Source organism: Rhagoletis pomonella, unplaced genomic scaffold (genome assembly GCF_013731165.1).
Source record: "Rhagoletis pomonella isolate Grant_MI unplaced genomic scaffold, Rhpom_1.0 Rhpom_scaffold_00005, whole genome shotgun sequence".
In the NCBI taxonomy this organism is placed as follows: domain Eukaryota; kingdom Metazoa; phylum Arthropoda; class Insecta; order Diptera; family Tephritidae; genus Rhagoletis; species Rhagoletis pomonella.
In genome coordinates, this window is record NW_023458559.1 from 30189012 (window position 1) to 30208616 (window position 19605).

Below are 19605 nucleotides of genomic sequence, written 5' to 3' on the forward strand. Positions count from 1 at the left end.
GAACGAACTATATGTACATAGCTATGTAAAAGCCACAAGAATCCAAATTTTCAACTTCAAACTGCATTTACAGTGAAAGTGTCAAAGGTATCCAAAAACAAATTGCATTTTTGAATTTAGCGTCCTCAATTTTACTAAGAAGCGAATTTTCATTTAAATCAGTCCATAATTCTATTTTTGCACACATTTACATGGAAGGGAAGCACTGTGGGTTGTGGGAAATCGCGATTGGAGTTTGGAATGTAATTTCTCTCTCTGAAAATGTTACTAATTTACAAAATTTTTAAATGATTAAATTTTTAATGTTTATTGTTAATTAGTTTTGAGTTTATGAAGGACTTTCTTTAGTAAAATTTTGTCCACAATTTGGCAGCAACTTTGTATGAAATACGACAATATGTGATCAAAATTTCTACTAAATTAACTACACTTTTTACTCAATATCTCGGAAACTAAAGGAGATATCCAAAAATGGAGAACACCATTTTTAAGATAGTGATGAGATTAATGCAGTCATATTACTAACTAAATTTTTGCTAAATTATCAAAACAATTTTAGTCAATATCTCGGAAACTAAAGGAAATATCTAAAAACTGATAACACGAATCGAAAGACCTTATTTCAAAATATATAACTGCATCTAGAACTAAAAATCGTCAAAATGGCGCTTACGACAATCTTTTACCCAGGCGACGAGATGCAATAGAGCTGGCCAAGACGATTGCAAAAAAGACTATCAGCTGTATACGCTGGTTTGGCGATGATAAAGATTATTGCTCGGTGATAACACTGGACGTCAAAAACGCATTTAATAGCGCCAGCTGAAAACAAATACTGAGCGCTCTAAGGGACTTCCACGTGCCGATGTATCGCATCAAGTTTTTGAAGTAATAGGAAACTTTGGTACATCAGTGAAAAAAGCAATGCCCAAAAACGCTTAGCGATATCGCGCACATTTCGGAGGTCGAAGTATCGATGGTAGAGGAACGGCTAAAGTCAAAGTTTCTCACATTAGCCGCACACAAAACAGAGGCGGTCCTAATTAGCAGCTACAAGAGCGTGGAGAAATTCAAATTAAGAGTTGACGGCACCACGATCAGTATGTCAAATACCTTGGCGTCTTACTCGACCATCCTATAAGCTTCGGGTACCACGTGGACTATCTAGAATTATGGAAAATAGAGCCACTAGCACTCGCTTAAACGAGGAAAATACGTCCGAGTCATTAACTCCATATATCGTCGATGCACTCTAGGCGTGTGCTCTGCATTTCGAACGGTGACGGAAGATGGTGCTCTAGTTATAGCAGGACTTTTGTCGCCGTGTTGATATCGCCGCACAAAGCAACACGAGCTTCATATACATAGCTAAACCAAGTCATCAAAACACTGAGCACGAGGTTTACAAGAGCGCAGCAACACAACGACGTATAGACCAGTTGCAAGCAAGGTCGGATGATGTCTCAAAAGGAAGGTGGAGTCATCGGCTCGTTCTCAAGCTTGAAGCATAGCTTAATAGCAAACATGGGCGATGTACCTTACACAAATTATTAGCGACCACGGCTGCTTAAAAAGTTACCACCATCGTTTCGTGCTTGAGAAAGATTCATTTTGCAAGATTTGCGGTCCAGAGACTCAAGAAGACGTAGAACATATGTTATTTACTTGTCCGCGATTCAGTGAATACCGACGAAGTTTGAAAGAAGCTGTGGGTCTTAACGTAGCAACAGGAAACTTAGTTCTGCGCATGATCGAGCGCGAGGAAGCGTGGACGGCGGTCTGCAGTGTATCAGCAGAAATTACGCAGCAGTTGCGGATAAGCGAGCAGCTACGACGCAGAAAAGAACGTGAACAGCGATTAGAGATAGATACTAGTTAACCGACGTTCGTACTGAGATGACTGACAATGTCGACCAGGACATTTTCGAGCAATTTCCTCAAACGACCTCCGGACGAGTATAGGTGGTTTTAGTGAAAAAACCCCATAGATATATCAATAAATATTCCCATAAATTTGGCTATTATGATATGGATGAATACGTACTATGTCGATAAATATAACGGTAATGGTTTTAGTAACAAAGCTTTCGAAAAAATAGATACTTATATCTGCCTACACAGCTCTTTTTTTGGAGACTTTTTAATAATCAAAAACTACTTTTAGCTCAATATCTGATAACCAAATATTTAGTAGACCTATTAACGTCCACCTGAAGTCCATTAAAAACACTACGCACACAATCGCCGATTACTCCCATTCACTTGCGCACCATTAACTTGTTTACTTAACAGCTACTATAAATAGCAATGTGTCTCCAGACCAGCTATGTATGTATGTAGCTAATCCAGTTCTACGTCGGCAAATAAACCTAGTATTGCTCATCAATATTCATTAGCAAAAAAAAAAAAAACCTTGTCAGTATTTGCTTTAGCCTTGTCAATCTTAATGGTAGATTAACTTCTTTGCCAAGCAGACGACGAGACGTTGATGATTGCAATGTGGTTATGAGGACGATGATAATTCCAAAGGCACATTAAACCACCACGATAGACGCAAATGTATAAACTGTCACCGGCGCATACATAAATAACTGAATAAAAGACGCGCAGGCGCAAAAGAAGCAGCAGCACCAGCGCGAACAATGACAGTCAACAACACTAAATTGTCATAGCAGTCACCCATAAAATCGAGCAAAATACAGGTACTTGTGTGCAACAACGACAACAATAAAATAGCAAAAAATCTAGTGAGAAAAGGTGGGTTTGTTGGTAAAAGTGCATATAATGTATGGCTAATGGTGCGCCACAATACGCTTATGGACTTAATGGCTGTGAATTAATGAAAATATGGCGACAATTAAAAATCAATTTACGTGCAATGCGCGCGTAACTGCGCACGCGCAGACACAAACGACAAATAGTGCTTACAACTTCTATCTGCTTCTATGTTGGAAAGTGGTTGAGCCAACCTGACAACGCGACGCATGTTTGAAGGCATGTAGCAAGTTACTGGCTGTCGGCCAAGTCAATCAGCGGCGGCGACCACCCGGGACTCCATTTGTGACGGCGTACTCGTACATAGCTGGGCGTACGCGCAATTTTTTCTTGGAGTTTTCTTGGTTGCAGACTTCGGTGTTTGCTTAGTGGTAGGTGCGCGTCCTCGCTTGCTGACTGTGCGGATGCGCCAAATTGACATGTGCCCCCGATTTTTCTTCTTCTGCGGCTGCCAGCCAACCCGCGTGAATTGAGTGTTTGGAGTAACGCTTGCCTCTGGCGCTATATGGCTGCATAGCAGTGCAGGCCCGCTAAGGAGATCCGACTCTCCGCCTGTCGCGGCCTGCCTGCCACAAGCATGTTCATCCGCTGCATGCGTTTGCAATGCGTTTACCGTACACGCGCAGGAAAAATGATATGCGCTGACGTCTAAAGTGAAATCCCATGTCACGTGTCAAATGCAAAAGGCACAGGAAAAGTAAAGCGCGCAAACGCTGACCAGCTGACGCGCCGAGGCGTGTGTTTATGCATTCGAAAGTAGCAACAAAGCAATCAAGTCGAGTAGTTTGTATTTGTTGGCGTGTTTTATTTAACAAAATGCGTGAAAAAAGTACATAACTACAAAAAGTGTAAAAAAAATTATAAAACTATAAACAAAATAAGTGGAAGTTCCTCTTGAGTGGCAGCAATAAATCGCAATATACCGCATGCCGTGAAGTTGCTGCCCCAAACGCAAATCAAGCATACGAAGTGCAAAAAAACAAAAGCTCGAGTAGTATTTTGCTTAAGTGTTCTCTTCCCAGCCAGACACCAAACAAACTTCTGACCTAATTTCCTGAGCTGCGAAATTCAAACGAGGCATACAAAAATCGTAAAGCATGGAGGAATTCAAACGCAAACTTAAAAGCTGTCAATTGCGCTCAAGTAGCTGCCTGCGCAGTAACTTTAGCACTTTGAAAAAAAAGACGATTTGTTTTGCAGCCGCGCCTCATATTACTTTTGGTACACCAATTTTGTCCACCATTTTTAGGTAGCTGCTGTCGACGTAGCAGTCTGGGACAGTTCGACGCATCCAAGCCATAAAAAACGTACCACAAATGTTACGAACTTTGAAAAAACATTTAAAGTCGGGGGTTAAGAATTGCAGTTTTTTTTGTTGGTAGAATTGTCATTTGATATTCATGCTTTGCAGGCTTATGCGTGTAAGTCGATTGTAAGCGCTTTAAAAGTCGTGATGTCGACTCGAAAAGAAGGTGTGTGTGTGTGTGTGTCTTTGATGAGTAAGTTGCAACGTAGTTGCCAGACTACTAATATTTATCGGTAATATGAAAAAAGTACGTTCAAGGATTTTTTTCCTTTCTTAACTTGGCAATTTAAAATTAGTGTAACGTGGACCTCTGGTTACATAGAGATTTTGGGAAAAATCACGCAGACGAACCAGCTAAGAATGAAATCGATCTACTATTGGTAATTATGCCTCTACTCTTATGTAAATAGCGAGGTGCGAGAGAAAATAGGGAATCCGATAATAAGATAAATTTGTAAAAAAATTCTCAAATCGCTCATATGACTGAAGGGAAGGGCTTGAACAGCAGAGGAATCAGTATCATTATTAAGTTCTGCTAAGTTGATATGATAAGAGGATAGGCTTCGCCTCTAAATATTTTTTGCACATATGTAAGTTAGCTTAGGTGACAGTCCCAGATGTTAGGGACTCACTAAGGCAGTTAGGAGATTGTTCTTTGTGATACCACAATTCTGAATGACACCCAATACTTAAAGGATAAACGCCACGAGCCGATTATGTAATTACGAATTCGGCTAATCTCAATGACCCAGACCTTCTCGGGGCTATTAAGAATGTGAGAGAAAAAGTATTTCAACTTTAGCCTCGCGAACTGTAGACACTTAAGAAGGTAGTGTTGAAGTGATGCCATCTCACCATCTTCCAGGCAACTCCGACATACCAGATTAAGTTATATGTTCAACCTTACTGCGTGAATACCTATTGGACAGTAAGCCGTTAGAACCATCACCAAGAGTCAGAGCTGCGGCTTTGTAAATGTGAGGACTGCACCCGATCGCCACCGTCCACCCTCGGCCAGAAGGATGTCCTGGTTTTCGCCCAGTTATCACTGATCTGACATGAGTCCCATCTATCCGAGAGTATACATGTGATCAATAGCTCCATCCGTCGCTCCTTATCTGGCGAGGACGTAGATCAGACATTCATTCACCAAATTAAAGCCCACCTCCAACTTAGGGCCCTGATAGCCAATAAATTCTCACCTCACTAACTGCCATTGCACTGCTGAACAGTGACTGCATCGCCTCCTTGAAATCAGCGACTTCCGCCTGAAATATACTACAGCAGCCCGGAAGCCTGAACTTTTTGCTGATGGAAAGCTCTCGACAAAAGACAATTATGTAGAAAGAGGATAATGTGGAGAGTGTTGAACATAATGGGGAATAAAACCACTGGATGTAACAGCTGGCATAATACCCATCCTCCTTTACAGGGCCAAGTTGGAACGCGTACACAGGACGGCTTCCCTACTTGCCACGGGCACACTACATCCACCAAATTTCTGGAAGAAATGTAAAATCTCCCACCGATGGATCTCTAGAGCAAATTCCTAGTCGGCTGTAGTGCTGCCAGTCTAAATGCCATCCAGCCGTGGAGAGACCTCAGATTCGGACACGCAAAGGAAACTCTGCACGATAATCTACGACAAATAGATTATACCACTCTACTACTCTCTTTAGACAACTAATTTTTCATCAGAATCCCGAAGAGAAAAAAATAGGAAAGTGCCAGATCTGGCTACTCTGTGTCACCCTTTTGTAACTTATTTTATGTCATTCACAACTCATTGATCAGGTGAATGAAAAATGTATGTCTCATGTTTCGCGATTGGTATTAAAATATCAATTTGACATTTAACTGAGTTTTTGCAAAAAAAAAAAGAAGAAACAAACACCGCACAGGCGAGTACCAAATTTTGAGTCATAGAAAACGAGAATTAAAAGTTTTTTTTGTGAACATAAAAAAGGCGTGCTTATGCCGATTTAAAAATTTACCTTTGCGACAGAGGTGCACATGAAGGGACTTGCATACCTATGTATGTATGTACATAAATTTGTTTACCAGAATATGTAGAAGTATATAGAATACGGCAAGAAACCATTCAAGTGCACGGATGGCAGAAATAAAATTAAATAAAAAGAAAACCGTCAAATAAGAAAAAAATTAAAACTGATTAAGTAACAAATATTTATAAAGAAGAAGAAAAAGAAGAAGGGACAGACACGCATATATAAATATAAGTAGTGTGAAGCGAAAAAATACGGATCCAATGCCAATCTAGTGGCGATGAAAAGTGAAATATATGTATGTATATATGTATGTAGGTGGAAGATCAAAGATCGAAAGAGAGATCGAACTGCCGATCAAACAATTGTGTGACTAATCGAACAATTTTCAATGTAAGATGTTTATGATCAACAAAAAAAAAACACACACACACAAGTGATTGACTGACTAACTAACTGCCTGAATAGCCGGCAATCATGAACAAAGAAATGCAAATAACTGCAGATTGAATTGCCCATAGGCGGCAAAGAAAAATCGAGTACTCTAACTCTTCAAACTCTTTCACAGCGGTCGCGCAGTCAATGAAAGAGTCGCTTGGCACTCACTTGACGCAGCAGGGTTAGTTGGCGAATACCTACTAAGTACATAAAGGGTGGTCCATATTGTGTTTTCTTTTTTCATATGTTATTTTAACAGTGACAGCCTTTTTTCTGCTGGAAATCTTTACAGAAAGTCAATATCATACGAGTATCTCTGCGGAACGAAATTAATCGATTTACAAATGAACAATATTGGGAAATATTGCAGTTAAGAGGATGCTGACGAAGCTGCAACAAGCAAAACTTCTTCATCTGGGGATCGAAAAACCCGCACGTGATCGTTGAGAAGCGAATGCATTCTCAAAGAGTGACAGTTTGGTACGTGAACGATTTCGGTCAACGATGAGCGCTACAGAGGCATGGGCTATTATGGAGGTAGAGCTAGAAACTGCCACCAAGGTCTTGGAAAACTGGGTTAACAACCGAAAAAAATGTTTTTTTTTTTTTTTAATTCTAAAAAAGAAACCAATATATGAACCACCCTGTACATACCACAATTATTTGGTCGGTACTCGATCACACGCCAAATGAGGTAAACACTTAACACTATCGCGCATAATAATTTTTGTAACGAGCATTTCTATTGCTCCGCCGAGTGAGTGGATTAGCGAGTTGAAGATGGATTGGAAGTACAGTAGCTCCCAGTTGATTGAAACCCGCTGAAACGGATTTCACACTTATTTTAACTAATAATTCAGCCAAAATACGAACTTTTCAGTTAAGATAATCCCGATTTTCATCGCTTTCCTCGCATAATAGAAAAAATGTGCAATTTAACATGCCCAACTAGGCGGAGTATACAGTACCGGCACATTTGAAATTTGTTTTTTGTGTATGCATTTGTTTTTGTTGTTCGAACTCACCTGCATATAACGCGCCAGTGCGGCAGCATTTGTACGCTGCTGCTGTTGCTGTTGTAGCTGTAGTAGCTGCTGTTGTTGCTGATGATGTTGCTGTTGCACTTGTGATCTCAGTTGCGGCTGTGGCGAACCCAGAGGGCTAACAATTGTCGATGTCGAACCGCCGATACCTGTGTCATAGCCTTGAGCATTGCTATTGCAGTCAACATCTAATGTAAAGAGAGAGAGAGAGAGAAGAATAGACAAATATAATAAAAAAAATAGTAAAATCAATAAAAACGCGTGAAAGAGATTCCAAGCGGTATGAAGAGTAGATAAATGATACGAACATTTTTTTTTTTATATTCACAATTAAATACCTTATAGCTATTAATACCTCATCGCCATCGAACACGCAGTTTAAATATGGAATCAAAAGTTGACGGAAGGTCTTAAACGAACGTTTCGTCAAAAGCCAAGAGCGAAAACGAAAAAGACGGAAGAACCAAATGTAGAAGGACCTGTCTGCACTCTGGTTGAATAACTGGCATCGACTGGCAACAATAACGGGGAGTAGCAGTTAGAAGGCGGCTCCGCTGAACTTCCACACGAATGGGTCGAAGCTTGACGTAAGAGTTCGTGGAGGAGTATTTTGCACGGAGCAAGCTATGGATTACCAATTTAGTATTCAAGGTCACTATAGCGGTCTCCAGGCAAAGGAAATTGCCATTAAAGAAGCAGTCTATTGGCTGCTAAATTGCGCGACGTCGGCGAAAAAAACGATCAATATACATATACTTTGCTGCCGAGCGACAATGAGGGCATTGTGCTCACTTAAGTTGGACTCTAAGCTGGCTGAACTCCCTTTCGTTCGCGTTTGACCATTTCCTAGTCAGATTTATCAAAGTGCCAAGCCATAAAGATTTTGAAGGAAATTACGCTGCAAATGGCGAGTCTCGGCCTCACCGAGAGAAGAGGACAGCAGGGGTACTTTTGTTTACTGGCCAACGGCTCTTGGACAAATGGGCCTCGTATCAACTGATCGAGCACTTTAAGAAAATAAGGCCACGATCTTTTTGGCCGAAGCCGAAGCGCAGACGGTTATGAGTTCATCTTGGGCTCTCAAAGCTGCAACTATCTCTTACAATGGCTATGTCTAGAGGATGATGAGGTGGAGTCATCTCAGCACTTTCTCTTAATCTGCTCAACTTTTAAAAGGCTACGGTGTAGACATATTGGAACTCACTTCTTAACTAATCTTGGTCAGCTCTTCCGGATTAGCATCTGAAACCTGTACAATTTTGTTCTTGGTACTTAACGTATTTTGCTTGAGCTTAGCAGTTAACAGTCGTAGTGCGATCACAAAGTTCCAATAGTACTGATCCAACAGTGCACCTGCTTGGGTCAACCACCTTAACATTAATAGAATATCCAAGTACAATGCGTAGTAGTGGTGATAGTCATGGTAATGACAATTTTAATGGTAATCGTAATAAAAATTTTAATGGCAATGAGAATGGTAATTATAATTGCACTGGTACTGATAGTGGTAAAGGCAATGATGGCAGTGGTAATCATAACGCTACTGGTGATAGTAATAGTAATTGTAATCGTAATGGTAATAGTAGTCGTAATGGGAATGGTAATCATAATTGCGCTAGTCCTAGTAATGATGGTAGTGGTAATGATAATGCTACTGGTAATAGTAATTGTAATCGAAATGGTAGTGGTTATGGTGATCGTATTGATAATGGCAATGATAGTGGTAATTGTAATGGCGATGGTAATTGTAATCGCTTCACATGGAATCTCGAAGCATGGCAACTCCAATATCTAGAAAATATTTCTGAAATCCCTGGGCGAAACCTCGGTCATGTGGAGTTCTTATTAAAGAACAAAATGTCAACAACTAAAAAACAAAACACTCCACCATAGACATTGTTCGGTAAATGTTAAACAAATAACATGACAGCAAGAATTGCAATATAGCAAATGCAATAAAACAACAAAAACCACAACAACAACAAAATAGATGGAACAAAGCCAATTGATAAATCGCACCGTGTTTATGCAAATTTACGACATGCAAATTCAATAAAAAAAATGTCTAACTAACAAGGCTTGATGGCTACTTGCAGCTTGAAAAAAAAATACGTACAAGAAAAAAAAAGTGGAATGGAAATAAAAAACTTACATGCGCAATGAATTGCTGCTGCATCTGTGAAACGATCGAGAGTGAAGGAGATCGATTTCAAATTGCACAGCACGCAGCTGCAACAATTTGCACTACAGGCGGCGGCATCATCGGCGCTGGTGGCGTACACCCAGCCAATAGACTCTAACAGGGCAATGGACAGCCAAAAAAAAAAAAAATCTAAGTAAATGCCCAACTGCAAATAGCAAACCAAACGATCAATTGTGCAAACGATCTGCAATTCAAAAGATCGGCAGCCAGCAGCCAAACGCTTTTTTGCTCATTTTAACTGCACTCCTCTACTACATACATACATACATACAGCCGTTATATAGAACTGCAACTGCAGAAGCTGTCTGTAGTCAGTTGACGTGAGTAGTGAATGACTGACTGACTAACTGAGTGTGTGTGTGTGTGTTAGCCGCAAGTCTTAACCGCTGGTGCTGCTCTTAACCTCTTTTCAAATAGCTCGAAAGCCGCCACTTAGAGTTACTAGTTATACATACTTATAAATGTGCTTAGGTAGTTAATGCCGATTCGTTTTTCTCACACAACATACAATTCTCAAATTCGCAAACTTTACATAATTCCTTGTTTTTTTTTTTACCACAGTACTTTAGCAACTATATCTGCTGCTATCTATATATATAAATAGTGTTGGTCGGCGATTTATTTTTCAATTTTGTTCTACGCCGCTTAACAACCTTTATAACAGCTCAAAAAAGCGAGTTTTAATGACACTGAATGTACACGAATTCTACTTACTTCTAATCACTGCCTATTGTTGTAATGAACGATTGATTGGTAAACTGATCCCTATTGTTGTTGTTGTTGTTGTTGCTGATAGTTTGTAGCAATTCAGTTTAGCTTACCAATTACTCGTAATATACCAGTAACTAGTTACTAGCTATTGCATCGATTAGTGCTGGTGCAGCAAGACAATCATTAGACTGGTTATTAGTTTCATTGATTTGGTAGTGTGGGTGCGGCTTAAGCATAGATAATCACTTTAATGGGTGTTCTAATGAGTTCTAAGTTTTGAGTTTAAAAATCGTCATAAATTAGAGAACAGGTTGGATATCTACAAATTGTAAACATACAATAGTTGCTTCTAAATAAGCTAATATCACTTTCGCTTATGTTTTCCCCCCATCCAAATATGACAAAGAATTGTAGAAAAGATTATTCGTGTCTAGATTTCCCTTTTTAAGATGGAAAAGCGTGTTGCGGAATCAAAACAGGCTACCCCTCCGGACTGTCTAACCCTTATTTAGTTTAAATAATCAACTCTAGGCAATCTGTCATCTCTCAGTTTGAAAAGGATCAAGGCTTTGGCAGTGGAAAAACGGCTCCAAAACTCCCTACGGCAGTGGGGCAGGCATTTTCGGACCAAGGCTAAAGCTCTCGGTACCCATGGGAGCATAACCGCGTATCTCTCAAGCGGAAGTATATGCTATTAGTCTGTGTGCAGAGATTAACCTACGCATAAATTACCTTAATGAGAAAATTTTAATATAGAGCGTTAGCCAGGCGGTTCTCAAAGCCCTCTCATCATTTGGGGTCAAGTCCTCCTTTGTTATTGAGTGCATTGATAGGCTGAACATCGTGGCGCAGCACAATGATATACAGCTAACTTGGGCATGTGACCTACATAGGAGTTTTTGGCAACAATGGAGCGGACTGGGTGGCCAGAACTGCAGCCGCCTCGTCGGCCTTCCTTGCGATCGGATCTAGGCCTTCCCTGCGATCGGATCTAGAACAATCAAGACAGAGCTCAGGAAGGAGAGGAACAGGTTAAGAAGTCAACACTGGCGTAACACCGCAGGTCTACGCCAGGCTAAATGCCTACTGAGAAGCTACAACCTTACAAGGTACAGGGCAATAATAAACCTCCTCCAAAGAGAGGTTAAGAATAATAACATGTTTTCTGAAGAGTCACTGCAGACTAAGAAGAGGTCACCTGCGCATGCTAGGGACCTGGTCGAATGACCTATGTCGTTTTAGCGAGGTGACTGAGGAGGCTCTTTTGCACGGGAGAGGTACCTAGGCCAACTCTGGCCGAGTGAAGAAATTATACAATCGCTAACCCTTAGAGATCTCATCAAATTTCTGGGTTCTCTAGGATAAAATGAGGTACTGTGAATAGTTGAGAGCACAATAGATCTCTTGATCGCAGTGCATACCTCTATTTCAATCTATCTGTTCACATATGTAACTCTAAGTCCATTTCTCGGGTTTTTCATACCAATTCGTCTTTGGCGGTTAGGTTAGGTTAGGTTACGTTGATTGTCACTCCACACAGTCCGGCGGAGAGGCATACTTCGATTGCGATGCCACGAGTTCTTGTTCCTTTCCCTCGGTTTCGCATGTGAAAGAACCATCGTATTTCCTACATATACCGTGGAGAAGGACTTGGCTTTACTTGGCATTTTCAATTGGCGTCAGTTGGCACAGAAGAGAAACGATTGGCGTGCTTTCTTGAACTCGGCCATATTCGCCTAGGCGGTTACAGCGCCAAATTTTACCTATTAAGGAAGGGAACTCAAAAGTTTTTCCGTGATCTAAATTCCAAAGCTCCTCTCTTCCACTATAAAACTTAAAATTTTCATTGCAGTTTTTTACTGCGCTTTAGACTAGGCTAGTGGAATCGCTATGCAGTTAGTTAGCCAAATACATATTCTCTGAGGTCTACCAAAATACGCTCTATTCGGGGCATTCGCTCTTATTTCAAAGTTTCAATATTAGACAGGGCTTAAATGCCTTTCTTTTCACCAACTACCTGGCAATAAATTTTTTTCGCAGTCGTTCAAAAAACCCACAATTTGCAAATGAGCGGACCGTGTTCAAGAAAAAAAAAAAATATAACTAACATTTACGTTGTGTACTTGCAACGTATGTGTGTATGCGTATATTTACTAAGTATTTTGCAAGCTATTAACGATTTTTATAGTCGCGAAAGAGAAAGGTGTTGTTGACATTTTATGGCTAATTCAACTGATTTAAGATTTGTTTCTACTGTAAAGCGATTTCCGTTTGCAATAAATAAAGCTAAATAGGTACTCTTATTTCATGGAGTCATTGTAGATGAAATTGGACGCAAAAGGTGAGGGAATAAGAAAATAATGCCACTTACATTAGGATGAAGCAAAAACGTATGTAATTAAAATTAAGTTTGAAAGGTCAATGAAGTATCAGTCGTAAAAAGAAATGCCTAAGCACAAAAAGAGGCATATACTACTTAAGTATTTAACTAGTAATACATTGGATACTTTTTATAACACTTTCCATTTTCCTTATTTGTAAATAATTACCTTTCAACGAACTGTTACTATTCATGCACATCGGACACTGATCGTTACGAAACATACAGGAATAGCAACGCTCATGTCCACAGGTATCGATCAATTTCCGCCGTTTGCCCTTGTCGAAAGAGATGCGACAACTGGGGCATATCGTACCGCTGCTGTCGTGCTCCAATAAGCGTCGAATCGATTGGAGATCTGAAATTAGTTAGAAGAAAGCAATGCAAATTAGAATACAGATAATATAGGTGAAACAAAATTTAAATGAAAGGCTTAAAAGGAAGTCGGATGTTGGTCAACGAAAAAAGTTTAAAAATTTTTCTATTTAATAGGTTTTTGAAAATCCATTATTGGCATGAAAAATTATTTTTACCGCTGTGCGAATTTTCGCGCGTTAAGTCAACTTTTGCTCTTATGGAGTGAGCTTGAGCTCAAGAATTTGTACTGAAAAGCGAGTCGGAGCTTAAGCTCACTTTTTATGCTTGAAGCCCAATTACTCAATTTCCTTTTAATAAGCCGGTTCAGAGAAGGGAGCGGCACAGTCAGCATACAGAGCTGGTGAGTGCTCAGAGTTGAGGAGCGCCAATTGCAAAACGCTTTATAACATAAGAAGTATCAGTGCACTAAAGCTCATAATAATAAAGAGCAAATTAACAATTTATTCTTCTTCTTCAGCACTTCCTTCGAAACTCGTGCTCCTCAAGAGCGGAAATTGCTTTCAGTCGTTTATTTTGCCCTCAGAATTCAAGCGCATTTTAATGCAAATTTAAACTTCCTTAGAAGCCAAAAAAGGCGGAAAATTCATCTAGCTCAGGAAAAAAGAATAATAATGATCTTTCTACTCTTTGCGTGGGTACGGTAGTGGGATAGAGGAAGAAACACGTTTAAAAAAAGAGTGGCTACTTAAATAAAAAAAAAAGTATTTAGTGCGCGCAATAAATGCAACTCAACAAAACATAAAAGAAATAAAAAAAATTGTTTGAGAACGCCGGCAAATTTTGCAGCTAGACTTTTTGACTTCATATGCATTTTTTTCGGGCAATTTTGCTATGTAAATTTTTGTTTATATTTTTATGCTGCAACGATAACCGGTTAGCAAGCTGCATGCTTTGTGGCCCACGCAATTATATAATAAAAAAAAAAAACATAGAAATAAATTCAAACACATTTGTATGTATGTACATTAGACCGTAGCACCTTCCAAGCAAAGAAAAAAAGTTCGCCACTTATCCCTGGCTATATTATTTTTGAAAGGCAATTAAAAAAAAAAGTGTCAACCCCAGCGCCATTTAAAATTTTTCGCAACATTTAACGATTTTTTAGAGCTTTAATTTACTGACTGGGTGGTATGTTAAGGTAATAAGAACTGTGATCTGGTGGGTAAATACTTGCGGTCAATGAACTTTGAAACAAAAAAATTGTCTCCATTGGACAAGAACAACGATATATCGAAAGTCAAGATCCGACTGTTAATACCGAACATATGACGAACAATGTAAAAAGGCGACTCCTACGTTAGGGCAAAAGCTTTTTTTTATTGCTTTGCAAAAATACTTTAGACATCTAGAAATTATGTTTCAACTCACCACAGTCATTTGAAAGACAAACGTCAATTATCAATTCTGGCAATTATCTTAAAAGCTCTTTACTGTCTTTCGAAATACTAATTAAAAAATCTGCTAACGAGGAGGTCTTTGCGTTATGCTTTTCGGCTTTTAGCAATACGTTTTTTTAAATTAATAAAATTAAATAAAAAATATATATGTGTAGATATATTTCTTTCTTTCTAAGACAATAGAAACTAATAAATAAAAGAAAATTAAATTAAAAAAAGATAAATAAAATAAAATATAAACAAACCAAAATTAAATAAATATTTTTTTTTTAAATGTAATGAAATTAAAATATAACATATTTTTCATTTAAAAATAATAAAATAAAAAAATTTAAGGAAAATTAAATTATAGGAGAAAAACTTATACAAAAAAGGAAGAAAATAGTACCTACTTAAAAATTAAATGAAATTAAAAAAATATATATATTTTTATTTTTAAAACAAAATCTTAAAATGAAGAGGAAGTATAAATAAAAAAAGACAAAAACAAAATAATATCCTAAAATATAAATAAAATAAAAAAAATTATTTTTCTTTTTAAAACAGAAAAATCCAAAACGAAAAAGAAAACTAAATTGAAAAAATAAAAAATATTTAATTAAAAAATAGAAAATAATAAAATAAGTATCTAAATATTTAATGAAACTAAAAAAACGAATGTTTCTTTTTAAAACTATACCACTAAAAAAATAAATAAAATGGGTTTCTAAAAATTAAATGAAATTAAAAGAATATATATCTTTATCTTTAAGAATAAAATCGAATTATTGTAAGATTATTTAGATTAAAAAAAAGAAAAAACTATAAAAAAAAATTCGCTGGCTGAGATTTCGAACCTGGATCTCTCGAAAGGCACACCGGTACTTCCCTCACTTGGCCATTACGACTGTTGGAGCGACGAGAGCTAAAAGTGATTTGTGTCAAAAGAGCTTTTCACCCCGAAAGTTGGCAAGCGACAAAAGTCTTTCGAACTGTTTTGCCAGCAAACTTTTTTTCTGGTACGGTCTAATGTAAATATTTGCAAAAAAGAATTAAACACCTTCAGCCAAACCAGCTCCAGCTGAGTAGTCAACACGATTGGTAACTAAGTGTGTATATAAATAAATTTGTATACATGTAGACCTAAACTTGGTAACCCCAAATGCAATTTTTTTTGTCACCACACCATTTAACGCCGATTCGAGTGCGCACACACAAGAGAAAACGAATTGAAATTGCATTTAACAAAATATGAATAGAAATACGAAGTTACAAAACACGCTGCATTTGAGCCATAAAATTTATAATTTTTTGCTTATTTTTCGTTTTTTGTAAATCGTTTTATTCTCAAGTGCCTTTGCATGAATGAAACCCACACTCGCTATACACCAACTACACCACCACATTCAACGCAAAGCAACAGCAAAGTTCATTCAAAAACTCGCCACGGCAACTTCGAATGATTGCTGCGCATGCGTGCAATATGCCGCGTCGCAACCGGACGCAAAGACGCAGAAGTGCTGCAGCAAAAAAGTCATCAACCCACTCGAAAAAAAAATTGTAAAAATATTTTCTTACTTGCTTTATGCAATTTTTGTAATAATTTTTTTCGACAAATTTCTTTTTTTTTACCATTCAAATACAAGCGCGTGTGCGCGACGTTTACATCCGTTCATACGTCTGTCTGTTTGTAAGTGGGTCCATTGCAAGTACTTGTTCAAACTACACCACAGGGCAGAACGTTGCAAAGTCGATTTGCTGATTGTAATATTTTTTAAAGTCTTCATATGTAGCTGTTGCATTTTTGTTCACTGCTTTTGTTGTTACTTGCGGTGGCACAAGTGCAACTCTGCTGTGTGGGTAGTTCGCTATAGCGAACTATAGGTACTTGCAGCCGCTACGCGTACGTTTGTGTCTGCTACGTCTGTCTGTCGCTTATGGTCTGTAAATGTCATTTATGCGGGTTTTATTGCGATATCTTTGAATTATGCTGGCTGCTAGAAGGTTAAGGTTCCCCTCCCACTGTTTGTTGCATGAATTTATGTAAATGGCGGAGCGTTAGGTAGGCTAATGGTAAGGGAGCGATTTTCTGAATGAAAAAAAACAAAACATGGTATTCAAGTTACTCAGGCCTTCAGTTCCACATAAATTATGTTTGAACTTACACCCTGGACGTGTTGAGAGAGCTTTTTTCAAAAGACAAAAGCCTTTCGTAAGGCAATTGTCAATTCTGGCAACTATCTAGAAAGCTCTTTACCAGTGACGGTCGCGCGGAGATTTAACAGGCATGATCAGAAGAAGTTTCAACCTATTTTCGTCCAGAATGCTTTTAAACGATATACATATGTATTTTGGCCGTGACTGTTATAAAATCTATAGACAGCGTAAAAAACACAACACAAGGGGTTACGTTTTGGGATTAGTTATGGAAAGAGATAGCTTTTATTCCGTGGGCATTCATATAAAACCGTAGTGGGTAGAGCGAGCTTTTGCTGTGCGCGCGTCCATATAATATTTGTGGAAAGTTTTAAAAAGCTCTGCATGAGGAAAAGGCAGTGCCCATAGGCGGAACGTTATTTCTGGGCAACGCAATTATATAAGTAAGCTCCAAGCAGGAGTGCTAGGGATTTTTATTATTGAGAGACCTCTGCGATAGGGTGCGAAAGTGTGTATCCTTTCGGAGAGGCAAGTATACCAAAATACTCAGTTTCACAAGTCGGTTAACAATGACTTAACACAGAGAAGTTATAGGTCTTGGCCGAGTTGGTCCTATCTTTGAAAGCGACAAAGTACGGTGATCGGCAGAGTCCTTACAATAGTTATTGTATTTTTTCCAAAAGGCGTTATTCATATCAACGATACTGTGATCTGTTCATTTAGGGCGAGTTACAGGTGGGAATACCAGCCGTACGCTTGGAAATTATCCGCTTTATTTTCGTCGAAATCGAAATTTACTTAGAGCCCAAAGGCCTTTTAATCTAATTTCGATGATTCCACAGTTTTCTAAACGAGGACAAGACAATAGTAGGCAACACATAAAAAGTCTTCGCGGTTTGGGACTCACGTCATTGTTGCTTTGAAGTAGTGAAAGATTTTGTCACATAGGATCCAGCATAAATACCACGAACAATATCAGACTGGAGATCAAGCGAATAACAGATCTTGCCAACAGGTGCTACTCTGGGCTCGGCAGGCAAGTGAAAAGCAAATCCCTCTCTCAACGAATAAAAATTACGCTCTAAAAACCTCTCGTCATGTTCGTCCTTTTATATGGAGCAGAAACATGGACGATGTCGAGCAATGATGATTAGGTTTTTTGCGGGATTTCGAGCAAGCTATTTTACGCAACATCTATGACCCTCTTCGCATGGGCGTCGAGTACCAAAAATATGGAATGACGAACTGTAAAATTTGTTTAACGATATGGACATAGTTACGCCCAAAAAAAATACAGCGATAGCGCTGGCTTAGGCATGTTGTACGCATGGCTGACGATGCTCCGGTGAAAATATCCTTTGGCTCGGCATCCATGTGTGGACAACGAAAGAAAGTGCGCCCACGAACACAATGAAAGTAGGAAGTGCAGAAGGTCCCGCCTACAATCGGGTTATACAACTGGCGCAACCTCAAAGGTAAACCACTGGCGGCGGCCCTACATTATCTGATAAGTCATATCGAAACGATAATGAAAAATGGCACGCCACCGAAACCGGTTCGGATTCAAATCAAATTTATAACGTACTCTCCGTGCTTTGGCTAACTGCTTTGTCAAGGGGGCCCTGTTCGAATAAATTTTGGTTTAGTCAATCTTCGGGGGACAGTGGTTCAGTACTCTGACGAGGTCAGACCTGATGTGAGAAAACTCTTGCTAAAGCCACATGGGCCCTATGGGTAAACGAAGACGTTTTGAGTGGAAGAGGGCGTCAAGAGCGTAGATAGGGATCAGGGGACTAAGGGGGCTCATAAACTGAAAATCTAAAGAGAAACTCCGTACTGATTCAAAAAAGTCAATATTTCTGACTCCATGAATAAATCTACTATGTTTGTCTTGGAGGTCCTATTATAAATCCCTGATTGTACATTTACCTATGTATGAAATGTATTTCTTTCGAATAAATATAAAATTGTTTAATATTATTTCTTTCGAACAAAACTATTTTCGGAAACAAAAATTAAAAAAAAAAGTTATGTTTAGAATAAAAATTTTAGGGGGCTAATCAAAGATAATTTTTAAGAAATTCGCGAAAAACCCATAATTTAGAAAAAATATGTTAACCCGAATTAAAAAAGAAATTACCATTGGAAGCAAAGAGTTTTTGGTAGAAAAATTTTTTGGAATTAAAATAAATAGAAGTTAGGATAAACTTTTTAGGAGAAAAATTCTTTTATTAGGAAATAATCATTTTAGGTTAAAATATATTTTTTAAGATTTTTTACGAAAAAAATTTGTTAGAAAAAATAATTTTTTAGACAAATAATATCTACCAAAATTATGAATTATCAGTAAGAATATTTTTATTTTAGAATAAATTATCTTTGAACAAAAAAAAATTTTAAGGAAAAAAAAAATTGAAAAAAATTAGGAAAAAATTAAAGATTGTTTTGGAAAAAAATTAATTTTTTAGCTACAAATTATGTGCTTGATAACACATTTTTTAGAAAGAAAACTTGAGGGAAAGATTTTGTTTTTAGTTGAAATTTGCTTTTAGTTAAAACATTTTAGAAAGTTACAATTTGATTACTTATCTCTCAATAATCAAGATTTGCAATTCAAATAAATCATTTTTTTTAAAAGCTTATGGTCCTGGGAGGGTTAAACTGTACTGAATTCTAGGCTAATGCGTAGTCAGAGGCAAGGAAAATTTCGTTGAACCGGCAAGAGAAGAATCATCAACAGGTCACTCACTGGTTAGCCAACTGATCGCCATCGATTGCATTTCCAAATGAGTCAGATTGGCACGCTCTCCGATGCAGAACGTAGGCCGATAC

General features: G+C 38.2%; 1 protein-coding gene across 1 annotated transcript in view; it reads right to left on the reverse strand.

The window, feature by feature from the left end:
* The window catches only part of LOC118740064, an 806655-nt gene that overhangs the window by 12671 nt on the left and 774379 nt on the right, over positions 1 to 19605 (reverse strand). Inside the window, exons 3-4 of the mRNA XM_036471558.1 lie at positions 13032 to 13220; positions 7551 to 7756 (exon numbers count right to left, since the gene is read on the reverse strand). Of these exons, the coding sequence (XP_036327451.1) occupies positions 7551 to 7756; positions 13032 to 13220 (395 nt within the window). The remainder of the gene's footprint in view (positions 1 to 7550; positions 7757 to 13031; positions 13221 to 19605) is intronic.